Source organism: Phoxinus phoxinus, assembly GCF_949152265.1.
Source record: "Phoxinus phoxinus genome assembly, chromosome: 20".
Taxonomy (NCBI): Eukaryota; Metazoa; Chordata; class Actinopteri; order Cypriniformes; family Leuciscidae; genus Phoxinus; species Phoxinus phoxinus.
Genome location: NC_136895.1, coordinates 27,768,216 through 27,782,671, shown reverse-complemented (window position 1 = coordinate 27,782,671; position 14,456 = coordinate 27,768,216). Strand labels below are relative to the sequence as shown.

General features: G+C 37.2%; 2 protein-coding genes across 2 annotated transcripts in view; both read right to left on the bottom strand.

The window, feature by feature from the left end:
- LOC306987985 (uncharacterized protein) overlaps window positions 1-11,959 on the bottom strand; it is a 28,031-nt gene extending 16,072 nt beyond the window's left edge. The window contains exon 1 of the mRNA XM_079592669.1: window positions 11,728-11,959. Within this exon, the coding sequence (XP_079448795.1) occupies window positions 11,728-11,818 (91 nt within the window). The 5' untranslated portion in view covers window positions 11,819-11,959. The remainder of the gene's footprint in view (window positions 1-11,727) is intronic.
- Window positions 560-10,652, bottom strand: LOC306988769 (uncharacterized protein; the record flags this gene model as incomplete). The annotated part of the gene is made up of 5 exons (XM_079593918.1): window positions 560-849; window positions 1,045-1,394; window positions 9,988-10,029; window positions 10,137-10,265; window positions 10,352-10,652. 5 exons carry the CDS (start codon window positions 10,650-10,652, stop codon window positions 814-816), a joined length of 858 nt encoding a protein of 285 aa, XP_079450044.1. The 3' UTR covers window positions 560-813.
- Window positions 11,960-14,456: the final 2,497 nt, after the last annotated feature.

The following is a 14,456-nucleotide window of genomic DNA, read 5'->3' as shown; positions in this document are numbered from 1 at the left end:
TCCAAAAAGTTTCACGTGACGCATGATACGTCGCCATGGAAATAGGAATGTCCTACAATTACAGTCGCGTTAAAAAAACGTATTTAACCAGGGACTCAATATTTTAACTTAATGTGTATCAAATCACATTTTATTTCCCCAATGAACAGTTACTTTTATTTTTAAATCTGCATTGCCTTCCTGAGATAAATGAGTATACATTTCATGTACTAACACTGAGACACTAATTTGTGAAAAAAGCACTAATGATTTGATTAAGACTTGAAGCTTATAATCGAGGACTTGCAACTTGACTTGGACTTGCCTGTCTTGACTCGGGATTTGACTTGGGATTTGTCTGTCTTGACCCGACTTGAATGCAAAGACTCGAGACTTACTTGTAGACTTGCAAAACAATGACTTGGTCTCACCTCTGCTATTTGCTACTGTAATCATATAGTGAAAAGCACAAATATTTTTGTGTATGTTGTCCTTCCAAGGCACCTTGAGTATACAGGGGGAAAAAATGCATAAAATGTAAATAATTATGGAGAATTGGAGCGTCCCTTTTTTTGTTGTTACACACAGTAGAACAAATATGGCAATGACTCATGAAAGCACTTCATCTTGTCTTTTCACACTAGTGTGATGATAGTTCAGCGGTTTATAACACTGTTGTGATTATAGTTCAACTGTCTGCTGACAAAGACAACACTGTTTCTTAAGTTGGCTTGTGTTGCAAGCTCAACTCACTTTCGTATTTTGCATGGTTGTAAAAAAGTAGAAATACGTCTCAAATGTGGATAATATTCCAGTGTTTACGGTCCTCCTGCATTATAAAGGGCAGGTTTGTCTCCTCTGGGTTTTGAGCTAGAAAACAAAGAAGCAAAGAAGGTAAAAACAGGGAAAGTGTTTGAACTGATGTTCTCATTAATCGAATCATCAATCATCTCTTGATTTCAAAAAGATCCACAAAGATGGTTTCTTCCTCATATTCACTTGCCATAAATAATAGTTGATCAGTTACAGACTTCAGTAAGACTTTAAAAGACTCAAGCAACTCACATGAGAAACGACATTGAACGTGATTGAGGTCTTCTGTCCCCCGCTGGTGATGTGGAGTTTATAATGTCCATAGAGTTTAGGTGTGATGTTCGTGATGGTGAGAGAGCCGGTGTTGTGATCCAGTTTCAAACACTCTTTGAATCTTTCTTCATTGTGTAAGTATTCCTCATTGCGTGTTTTATCCCATTTAGCGATGACAGTAAATTTGACGTGATTGTGTTTTTTGGAGTCCGCAAACTTCCAGCGTATCAGCTGATTGTCCTGGATTTCAGTGATATCTGTTTGCAGCGTCACAGGATCTCCCACCATCACTAATAATGTCTTGATTTCATCTTTCTCAACAACTGGACCTGGAGAACAAACAGAAAGAGTTTCTCAGACAGGGATCAAACTTGTGTGCAGTAAATGATTCAAAATGTATTTGTCTTACATGGACGTGCTGTTATGAAAAATTGCTTTGTATGATGGTAAATGGTAAATGGACTGCATTTATATAGCGCTTTCACAGACCCAATGGCCTCCAAAGCGCTTTACAATATTGCCTCACATTCACCCATTCACTCACCGACGGCGGTGTCAGCCATGCAAGGCGATCCAGCTCGTCGGGAGCAGCTGGGGTTAGGTGTCTTGCTCAAGGACACCTCGACACTTGGTCAGGTGGAACCGGGGATTGAACCACCAACCTTCCGGTTTGTAGACAATGTACATGAACCACTGAGCCAATGCCGCCCATTATGATATTTTTTTTTAAAACGTTACATTAGCCAAATCTCAAAATTGTCCTATGGTGTGATTGTATCAAGCAGGGTTCAATAAATTACAACTTTTATAAATAAAAAATAGAAGCAGAAAAATATTATTAAATACCTGTGGGGAAAAAAGTGTCTATTTTAGTAAATGGCGATCATTTTAATTATCCATACATTTCTAAAAGCGTAGGATCCTGATATATTTTGTCACTGGAAACCATGTCCTCCGGTGTGCCACCACAGCCTGATATTAAATCGGGCAATTCCAGGTACAAATTTAATTAGTTGAAGGACCCCATACAAGGTCCTCTTGTGAAGCCCATGACGTGTGCACATGGCAAGTTTTTGTCTCAGAATTGTTCAAATATTTAAATTTCTTGGAACCACTGTGAAAGTGTTACGTTTTGTTGTTTTTGTTTAAACTATATAATCATGGAAAATTATGCAAATGTGCCTTGCTAGAGGTGGACAGTAACAAAGTACATTTACTTGAGTACTGTACTTAAGTACACTTTTTGAGTATCTGTACTTTACTTGAGTATTATTTTTTCTGGAAACTTTTACTTTAACTTCACTACATTTGAAAGACAAATATCGTACTTTTTACTCCGCTGCATTTCTGTCAAGGGCTTTGAGTAGAGAGTAGTAACGTCAGGGATGATTTCGGTTGCATTTTGGTTGGAAATGAAAGTCAGGTTGACGTCAGAACTCGACTGATGTTGGTTTCTGACGCCAACCGATTTTCAACCACAATACAACGTCTGTCCAACGTTGGAGATTAAAGTCAATCTGACATTGGATTCTGACATCAACATGATTTTAATTTTCAACGTTGGGTTTGGTCTTCTAAATGTGAATTTTGTCATTGTTTTGGAGCACACTAGCTTATAGATAACAGTAAGGCTAACATATTCATACTAAAAGCCAAAAAAATGGGAACAGCCATTTGTGTGTCCGAAACCATTGTGGACGTTATTGAGAGTTATTCAATCCCACGACTGGAACTGTGTTCTAGAAATCAATGTGCTATTGATATGAGGGTAGGCAGGCAGAGATTCAGAGGCATAAGGTACTGTAAATTGGCTATTACATGCAACAATAAAACAATGGATTGACATTTACTTTTATACTTAAGTACTTTTAAAAATGAGTACTTCTGTACTTTTACTTAAGTAAAAATTGGTCTTTACAACTTTTACTTGTAACAGAGTAATATTTGACCAGTAGTATCTGTACTTTTACTCAAATAAGGAAGTTGTGTACTTTGTCCACCTCTCTGCTAATGACAGATTAGCTACGAATAGCAAGGTCATTAACTGACTCAAAAGGCTGAAACGTCCTTTAGTGTGACAGACAATGTTTATTTAAAGGTACAATATGTAAGAATTTTGTAATCAAAAATCACTTGCACAGTGTGATATATTTCCTGCAGTTGTGTACAATATCCCAAAAGTCTCCAAAGAAATTGCCATTTTAAATAATGGCCCAAACCCTGAAAAAAAATGTTGCCTGTCAATGACGCAATATCCGCGCTATCCTCGGTTTCCGCTCGTACTGCCATAGCCATGATGTAACCATGGCGATAGACGTGGACAACTGCGTAGTGCGTAACGTTTAGCGGCACGCTGTTCTTATTTCGTTCAAACATTATGGACCATGGCAAGCAGACTTTGGGACAAAAAAGGAGAACTAAACCGAGGATCGATATCAGCGTGGCGTTTTCGAGATGCCGAGAGCTAGCGTCCGTGACAAACTTGGACTTGACAGAGCTTCACGAGTCACGACTTGACAGCGGCACCGCTCTTGCACATACTTTATTAGACAGGTGAGCAAATGTACATAAAGCAAACGAACTAACACATAGAATAACATTATAACTTTCAACACATGCTGTTTAGTATGATAGTGTAACGTTAGAGCGAGTGAAACAGCGCTGCGTTATCTCACAAGTTTAATTCGTCAAACAAACTGACCTGTGCGAGTAGTAATTCAGCAGTTGCGGGTAGTTCGGTAGAATTAATCCTTTTTTCTTTATATCCGCAGGACTCGCGTGTGATATCTGTCTATTATTAGCAATCGCGACCTGCTTCACACCACAGTAATGTTAAAAAACATGAATGTGTGGTGGCGGTTTTATGATATTCATTGATCTTTAGTAAAATATAGATGATTCAAATTATGTCACATGTGTGACTCTCACTTGTTAGTGTGAGAAGATTCTGTTTATGTACCTGGGAAGGCAGAAGGGAGAGACACTCCAGAGAACAGACGAACAACCTCTGACCTAGATGTCAGAAGGCCATTTGATGTAGGGGGGGGCTTAGTGACGAATCTAAACTAGTGTTATGGCTTCCTTGTCTATGGAAAACCACTGGATGGAAAACTACTGTGGGAGGAGGGCTCTGAAGAAGAAGACCTTGAATCTTAGATAAAAGCTGGTTCAGTCTGTCTGGGGGTGTGTCACTCTTCTGCACAGGGTAACAGCTGTGTATTAGACTGCTCCTTCTTGCAAGAATAAATACTTCTAATTTTTATAATTTGACTCTGAGTGTCCCTTACGCGGTGATGTTTGTTTGATGAATTTTTGCCACAACAATTTGGTGTCAGAAGTGAGATTCCTTGGACGATGCCTCCTGGACCTGAGATCGGACGGTGTTTGGCCACCTGGACTGAGTAAGTTCCAGCTCTACCTCGTAAACTTGAGAGAGAGAGGCCGGCCGATGTCAGAGCCCCGGGAGGATCGACCACTGGAAATCAAAAGAACTCAAGGTGGCACAGAACAACATCTCTGAGTAAGGTAATTAAATTCAGTTTAATTGGGGGAAGAGTGAAATTGAACCATATTGGCTGGGAACTGTTTTCTGTGGTAAGGATCTGAAATTAATTGAGGTCTGTGACAGAACAAGATATTTCAAGCAGATAAATAATCTGGAATTAATTGAGAACTGTGACAGACCAAGACATTTCATACAGATAGGTACCTGAAAATGAATTGTTCCACCACGGAGCAAGTTATTTTTGGGTGCTGAGACTAATTGGGGGAGCCAAGAAAATCGTAACAGATTTTTTGGTAAACCATAATTAGGAGAGCACTAATAGTGACACTAATAGTGCAAACCCAACCGACTTGGGTTAAAAGAAAAGATCGGGTTTGTTTCAGAGACGTCTGACAAATAAAGAGAACGCGCGCAAAGAGAAATCCACAGAGAACAGAGAGCAGCCAATATGGGGAAGTCTCAAAAGCAAGCTTGCGAAACTTGGTACACCGGTGTTTTGTCAAATGAGATAAAATTAAGGGCAGAAATGTATGATATTGAGCACCACAAGATTAAAGACGGTGCGGGAATCAGTTGAACAGGGCAGTGAGAAACAAAGGTTGTTGTGTCTGCGTTCAACGTGTGTAAAAGTGTGAAAAGACAATGAGTTGTTGGCTTGAAGCAGATAAAAGAGAACGGAATCGATGTAGAATGTATTTCCATATAGTAAGATTGAATACTGTTGTTGTTAACCTGTCTGCCTTAACAATATTAGGCAGTCCAGATGGAGTTGAGGTGGCTCTTGAATGTGTCTTTCCTAAGCTCCAGAAAAACAGCTGAGTTCTGTTGAAGAAACTGATTGTGTGATGCGAGCGGGTCACCAGTGGGTACGTGGCTACTCAAAGACGGGATGATTTTCCTGGCCAGGAGACATTCTAACGCAGGGGGTCCCGGACACTGCATCTCCGGATGGAGGTGTTATATGTGAGAAGGTATGAGAGTTGAGCGCTGATTACCAGAGGCCACTGGGGTCAGCAGAGCATTGTTCCTCTATACCACTCACCAGAGAAAACCCCCCCTCGCAATTCACTGTATGGCTTGTTTTCAACTGTGACAAGTCTGATGGAAATTATAGATAAAGAGCTGATGGGAAATGTGTTTTCAAGAGCCGGCTGAGACCATCTGATTGTCATTATTTGTTGGGGAGACAGTAACATAACTTATTAATTTATATCAGGAACATGTTGCCTTATGGGCAAGGAAAATTAAAGAAGTTGATTTTGAACTAATATGTCTATAGGATGGTTTTAACTCCTGAAGGTTAGACATGGTGCTGGTTAAAGATTAAGACAGTTTTTGTAAGAGTTTGGATAACAAAGGTTAGGTGAATTGAGAATTTATACAAGTATTCAAACTAAAGATAACCTTATAAATACTCAGAGCATAATGTATTTTAGATTAATGTAATGGTTCTAATTTGAGTTAAACATTTGTATATTAACATTTGTGAACTATTAAGGGTTCTAGACTGATTAACTAAGTTTCAGTCTTAGGAGGCTGTGTGAAAAGATTATTTGTGTATAGTGAGAGAGACTGCTGAGTGGAGGAAGGGATTTGGTACTCTGTTTGTTTTTCTGTTATCAGGCATGGTAAGGCAAGCTTAAACAAAATAATGATAATGAACCAAAACAAAGCAGCTGACTTTTCTAAAGGGACAAAATGAATAATGAACAGATAGAACATTTGAAAGGCCATGTAAAATTATATAAAAGCTACAGAAAGATGTGAAGGTTAAATCTTATTTAAACCTTAAATATTATACTTTTAGAGTTAATATAAAAAAAAGCGAACATTGTAAATGAGCAGTTAACATGCTGTATGTGTGTCTAGCATAAGTGTGTGTGATGGGGACAGCACTTTATGTCTTGTGTTAGTTTAGGGCAGCTATTCCGCCTGAATAGTGAGTATGTTGTGTCTTTAACCTCTGGAGAGTGTTTTTTCATTACAGATGTGTTAAGGCAAGTGACAAATTGTAAAGAAGGCAAATGCTGAGTGAATCTGATGAGAAGATGATAGAGAACATGGGACGAGCTTTAAGATCACGCTCCGTCTGGTAGTAATTACTTTTGTCATTTATGGTAGTGGATTTGAATTACTTTTGGATAAGTTTAGGTATTTATATAAATTGGAATTGTGGAGTTGTACAGTATTTCGTCGTCCATCGTGGGTTATAGATTTGACGGCAACAACAAAGTCAATATCAAATTATGCAGAGAGCCCATTTATGATTATTGAATGTTTTTGTTGACTGACATTGACCAAGTCTGTACAGCACGACCTGACGAGATGAAACTACTGATGACTTTTAAAAATGGTTGCGAGACAAAACAACAGACCTGAAAAAGCAGGATAAGCTGTGAGATGGGCCGTTGCCCTTCAAATACTTTGATAAGAAAATGAGATTGTGACTTTTAAGTGAAGAATGTAATATTTTGTTTCAGAGGCAGAGAAAGATGCCTGGAGGAAGTTTGTCTGAGGGACAACGTTTGGGTTAGTGTTGATGGCAGACTTTATCGAAGACACTATGTTAAATGTTATGTTAAATTGATGATCGAGTTGTGTCGACCATCAAAAGGGGGATGCTTTATGTTTTATATTCTTTATGGAATAAATGTTGGGAGAACACTATAGGGTAATTGGGTAAAAGCCCTGAAAGAAGCCATTCTTCTGCCTAACAAAATTGTTTCAACAGGACGTTTCCAAGGGCATCGAAGGCCGTGGCAGAATAGTAGACAAAAGAAAATACGTACTTTACTATCTGATGATAACCTCGAAATTTGTTTTTCTTTACAGAGAGCATGCAGAATTGGGAGACAGGGCAAAATGTTGAATAATGGCTATGGATGAATTTTGCTAACTGTCCTGGCCTGATTGTTATTATTGTGGCAGAAAGGTGCTACACCTTGTACAGAGCATAACTTTAAAATTTTCCGTTTGCAGAATGTCAGGAGGATTGCATCAAGCTGAACTGAATCTGTTTCCAAATGTATGAATACTGACTTGTGAACGATATGTGTTTTTCAGGGGAAAAGGACTCCGACTTTATTAAGCAAGAAATGTCTAATGATAATTGAAAATGAAATGGAAAATAATGATTTTTGAAAATTCCACAGGCCTACACCAACACGCCTGGAGGAGGATGTGGACCAACTAATGAATTAAGAATGTGGTTTTGGGATGATTTTGAGGACTTTATTTGAGCTTAGTATTGATATTGGTATATGACAAATGATTTGATTGGTTACTGATTAATTAGAAAATATTTAAGGCAAATGTTTTGAGGAAGAGAAGATCCATTAATTAATGTAAATTATAGGGATTATTGTTGAAGCTTATTAAGTAGAACCACTGCCTGATTGAATTAAAAGTAAAAGAACAAAATATGGTTAGGTGAATGGATATGGGGAAAATGTTGAATGTGTAGGAGTTATGATTGTATGTGTTATTCTGATCATTTTGTTATTCATGGGTGAATGTGAGAAAATTGGAATGTCTGTTCAATTGAAAATGACAGTCTATCTGGATGATGATGATGATGAACAAAATTATGCAGATGATTCAAGTAGAGATTACAGTTAAATGTGTTGATGTTTTCTTTTCTTTCTGAGAACGATGGATATGTTTTGAAACTAAGGGATTTTATGATTTGAATTTTATATGTTTGTTTTCCTACTGTGCTATAATCTTTTTCCTTACTAGTGTGACTGCGGTAGTGAGCCCGGCATTAGTAAACCTATTTACGTGCTTGCTAAAATATTTTGGGGACTTTCCCCACAAAAACAGCCTTATGCTTCTTCATTCTAAACTTTTTCTTCACAGGTTCAAGGAGACTGATTTTTATGATGTGATGTAATGACTTGAACTTGCATTTATTATTATTGTTGTTATTATTATTATGTTTGATTAATAATGATAAAAAGTGAGGAGTGTGGTGGCGGTTTTATGATATTCATTGATCTTTAGTAAAATATAGATGATTCAAATTATGTCACATGTGTGACTCTCACTTGTTAGTGTGAGAAGATTCTGTTTATGTACCTGGGAAGGCAGAAGGGAGAGACACTCCAGAGAACAGACGAACAACCTCTGACCTAGATGTCAGAAGGCCATTTGATGTAGGGGGGGGCTTAGTGACGAATCTAAACTAGTGTTATGGCTTCCTTGTCTATGGAAAACCACTGGATGGAAAACTACTGTGGGAGGAGGGCTCTGAAGAAGAAGACCTTGAATCTTAGATAAAAGCTGGTTCAGTCTGTCTGGGGGTGTGTCACTCTTCTGCACAGGGTAACAGCTGTGTATTAGACTGCTCCTTCTTGCAAGAATAAATACTTCTAATTTTTATAATTTGACTCTGAGTGTCCCTTACGCGGTGATGTTTGTTTGATGAATTTTTGCCACAACAAATGTTTTCACTCATCCATTAACATTATTAGATCCATCAGCTTGACAGCAAGTACCAGCATTCAGCTCGTCACTGCGTCATCAACCTACGCCTGTGTTACTGTAAGAGGTTAGCGACCCCTAGCAGCATTTTTTTTTAACGTATTGTAGCTTCATTTAAGAAGCATTTTAAACAATGTGTTCTAAAATGCAATAATTGCATTGAAAAAAAAACTGATGTTTTGCGGACAATTTGTACTTTGTTTTTGAGAGAAGAATGAGTGGGAGAGGACACGGAGGTATAGAGAGAAAACGAACAGCGATCCACGCGCAAGAGGGAGATCCTAAGAGAATGACGCAAAGTACATCGAATCAGAAGTATGCCTTAAAAAGAGCAGCCATATACTTTAAAAAATATGTTTTTAAAACATGGCTGATGATGTAACAAAATGAAATGTTATTTCTTCTTTAACAAATGAATTACATAAAAAAAAAGATTTGGGGGTGTTTACTTTTGCCTCAAACTCCTAATTTCTGCTTACTAATAGTTAGTAAGGTAGTTGTTAAGTTCAGGCATTGGTTAGGATTAAAGGATGTAGAATATGGTTATGCAGAATAAGGCATTAATATGTGCTTTATAAGTATTAATAAACAGCCAATATCCTAGTAATATGAATGTTAATAAGCTACTAGTTAATAGTGACAATTGGACCCTAAACTAAAGTGTAACCGATCATTTCAGGCAGAGAGTCAGAATGAGGGTAGAAAACTATTTTTCCGCATATATATTTGTTTATTTGTGTGCTAGAACTTTACTAACATTATAAGGAAAATATTGAAAAAACATTTAATGTCACTATTTCGGTCAGTCTTTTCGGCCCTATAAAACCATTCTGGCCGAAACCAAAAAATGTCAAAAAATTATGTTTTTTGTCGTTTCATCTGAAACTTTTTGGCTGGCAAAATTTCAGAGCATCACTATTTAAACTGTATCTTACCATTAGATAGAGTAGCAGTAAGTTCAGCTCCGTTTGGTCGGCCTGTATAAAAACAATGACTTGATTTAAAGAATGAAGTAGAAGTAAATCTAACCTTTTAATAAAACTTGAATGTCTATTTTGTGAAATTAGCTGTTGGTAACACATACCCTCTGGATCTGCTTGTTTAGATATCTTGTGTCGATGGTAACAGTAAATACCACACAAACACACAGCCACAGCCAGAGCACACACACAAACACACACCAGCGCTATATGACCTGCAGACAAACCTGCTGCTATGATGGAAAGAGAGAAACCATATCAGTATTAGAACTGCTAAAACTTTCTTGATTAGCTCAGTGAAATATCAGCGCTGTCGTACCTGCACATGTGTGGCAGAGTGTGTGGATGTCCAGATGTGTGGTCTGGTTGCTGATGGGATTGTTCAGCACACAGCTGTAGGTGTTTTTATCCTGATATTCCACCTCCAGAGGTAGAGAGAGACTGATGCTGAGATCAGACACACTGATGCTGGACAACACACTGATTCCTGCGTACCAGGAGAGAGTCGCATCACACACTTTCAACACTGATGAACACAGCAATGAACACGATGAAGATGATGAAGAACAGTGTGAAGAGTTACTGGTGATGACAGGAACTGGCAGACGAGCTGAAAACATGAGAGAATATTATAAAAAATGAATGTAGATCTCAAACAACACTCTAATGCACCAGTTTGATATGTTCATAAATATAAATTTGACAAACACAAAATAGCTCAATACTGCAATGCAGTGGAATTAAAAGTTTCGCAAATACAGAATGACTCACCGAAAACAATAATATTGTATTTCTTGGGCTCATTTCCATCAATGATCTGTAAAAACCCATAAACTCCAGTATGTTCATTTGTGGTGTGTGTGACGGTCAGAGATCCAGTTTGATTGTCCAGCTTCAGTCTGTCTCTGAATCTCCCATCAAGAACATCATAATATGAGATTTTATTAATCAGTCTGTTGATCTGAGCTATACGAGTGCTGTCGGGTCCAAACGTCCACAGTATTCGATCAGCTTTCTGTATTTCTGTAACATCAGTGTATAAAGTCACAGAATCTCCCTCCGTCACGAACACTGACTTCACTGTATCATCACCAAACACTCCTGAAGAACAAACCGAGACAGTTTCTTAAATGCAGATATAAGCTGAATATTTCATCATGGACCTTTTCTATTTTATTTCTTTTATGGAAAATATTGGTGTGGATTTTGTATAACATTCGCTTTTTGAGTTGGAAAGACATGAGAGTAAGTAAATGATGATTAAATTAATTTTACATGTATTTTACGAGAACAGAAACAACAAAATGCTGATATCTGGCAAATTTACTGAATTATGAGTGACGTTATAATGCAATAGTGACATCAGCACAGAAATGTGCATTTGTATTTCATACAGACAGATTCAAACATAAAACATGTTTGTTATTAGATATACAATCTTTGCATTTTTGTTGGTTTCATACGAGCACTAAAAATCAAAACGTTAATCTGGGCGTTTTTCTTTCTCCAGACTATACCACCATAAGCTTCCAAAACGGATCTAAATGAACATTAATAGGCCTACAGCAATTTAAAACATATTAATAATCATCATTAATCATCATCATCATTATCATAATCATTTCTTATATTTAATATTTAATGAAAGTTAGCAAAGTGAAAGAATAAACGTCTCGGAAACGTAAATCTACTCACCCTCATCCACGAGTAACGGGACGAAAAATAAAACAAATATCTTCATATTTCTGTACATCTGAGCAATTTGTGGGTGAACAAAGTTGTCCATTATAGATATTAAACTCCGTTCGACGTGGAACCGTTTCTACTTAATTCTAACAGCGAGAATTATTATTCCTTTTATAAATCTTTTTGTATTAATAGCCACCTCCGAGTGACAATCACGAGACTCTTCTTGATGTCAATGCACGGTAAATCTGTAAATCCGATTTTCGTAGAAGAAATAAGGGGAAGGAAGTTCATTAGAATTCCCCATAGACAGTAAAAGAATTTCCCAATGGGAACTTGAATGAATAACTTTCCATAAATTCCGGAAGCATATATCTTAGACTATTGTTTTGACTTTCGATCTGCATTCAGTGATGAAAGTGCTAGTGCCACCAACAGGTCAAACTTTTTGTTCATGAGTCATGATGACTGACAAGTGTCCCCTGCACGTCCTGAAAAGTGAAGCCAACACATTTCTATCGCCCCCTGGTGTCTGGCTGCAGTGTAGGCCTTAAACCCCGCCCTCTCATCAAATCATCCCCTGATGATGATGATTCCCCCCCCCCCCCCCCCATGATTGTTTCTGTCATTTTTGTTAGTTCTAATTTGACATAGATACAACAAAATTAACTTCATGAGACAATTTTTTTTATTATTAAAAAGTTACAAATAAAGTTTATATTTCGTTGTTAGTGAGGCTAAAATAAAAAATAAAAAGTCTATCCATATTATACAACTGTTTGAAACAGCACAACTTTTAACTTAGATTGCTTTTGTTTTTATACAGTAATGTTTTGTTTTTTTCTTGTAAACCAAATCTGACATTTTCACATGCCATAAGATACTGATATGATTAATGAAGTATAAACAACAATCACTGAACTGCATTACTGTCTCCTACACTTGATTATTAAAAAAAAAAACATTTATTTTTAATGCATTCAGTCAAACAACCCAGTAAAACTTATAAATGGTTAAAGGAACATTCCATGCACTTATTTTGTAAATAGGCTAATTTTCCAGCTCCCCTAGAGTTAAAGGGCACCTATTATGGAATTTTGAAATGTACCTTTCATGTAGTGTGTAACATAGATCTAAGTGAACAAAAACATCCTGCAAAGTTTGAAATATGAAAGTGCACCGTATATAAAGTTATTGTCTTTCAAAAGTAAGAGTCGACTCAGAGTCATTTTTATGAATCGTTAGAAGGCCGAAGCTTTTTCTCTCACTAGATGACGTCAACTTGTCAAGTTATTTGAATACGATACGCCCACTTATTGCGCTCCAAGGCCAGGGAAAATATCATGGCGACGAGACGCTGTGTTCTGAAGTGCGGCTCAAAAGCCAACTTTTTTAATCTGCCCAAGGAGGAGCATTTGAAGACTAAGTGGTTACAATTCATATAACTATACCACAGAAGTATAGTCCGAGCCTTGTGCTTTGTTCGCGCCATTTTGAAGAAGATTGCTTTTTAAATGCAATCAAACTTGGTTTCGGGAGCCGGCTGATATTGAAGGAAGGTTCAGTTCCAAGTGTATTTGCATCAGCTTCCTCCTCCGTATCACAACCTGTAAGTGTTATTAATAATTGTTGCTTTTATGTTTTATGTAGCATGCATAATTATTTTGTTTGTTGTGTAGGCTAAGCACCGTTTAGCTTCTAGGTCTTCAATGACAATTGTATTGAGATTTGTGAAGTGTTTGTCGTTGTTTTCGGAGTTGTCTTAAAGAATAGAGTAATACCCAGCCCGATCTCACGGCAATTCTTACAAATTTTACGAGGTGGCTAATTCGTACCAATTCATACGACCTCACTCGTACGAATTTGTAAGTTTTTAGCTAAATCGTACATATTTTACGATTTGCCAAAATCGTATGAATTCATACGAATGACCTACCCCTGACCCCGCCCCTAAACCTACCCATCACGTGGGTTTAGACAAATCGTACAAATTCGTACAAATTAGCCACCTTTTAATCACTCGTACAAATTCGTACAAATTGGTCGTGAGATAGCGTTGTAATACCTCGTAACTGCATTTTTTTTTTTTTTTTTTTGTAAAAACGTTATGTTTATGCATCGGGCTAACGCAAACAAAGACTGATTGTGCTTTTACAATATGAACTCTGGGCTATGCTCGCTAACATAACATTACATTGTTTATCTTATTTTTAGTTTTTTTTACTACAAACTACAAAGCAGTGGACTATAATCATTATTATAACACAATTTAATTGATAAAAGCATCATTGTACTCCGTGTTAAACAATAAGTATTATCTCTGTAAACACTGCTGGGTCATCTGACCAATCAACGCAGATTAGCGTCGCGCAAAGGAGGGGTTTGAAAAACGAGTCGTTGAACGAATCATTTGGGAGTCGGTGAGCAAATCAGGTAAAAATAAATGCATATTATACGACAACAAAAGTGTTTTTTGTCATTGCATGCATGTAAAACTGTTGTTGGGGACTCCCAAAACAACATTAGGTACATTTTAAATGTAATAATAGGTGCCCTTTAACTACAATGTTGGGGTTTTTTTACCCAAAATTTGGGTCAGGTTTTTAACCCTGGGTTAAAAAGAATAACCCAATTTTCTGGGTTGAAACGAAAATATATGTTCCATGAATGCTCAATATATTAAATGGTTTAGCAGTATATTTGAAAATATACTATACAGAATAATATATTGTGTTAAT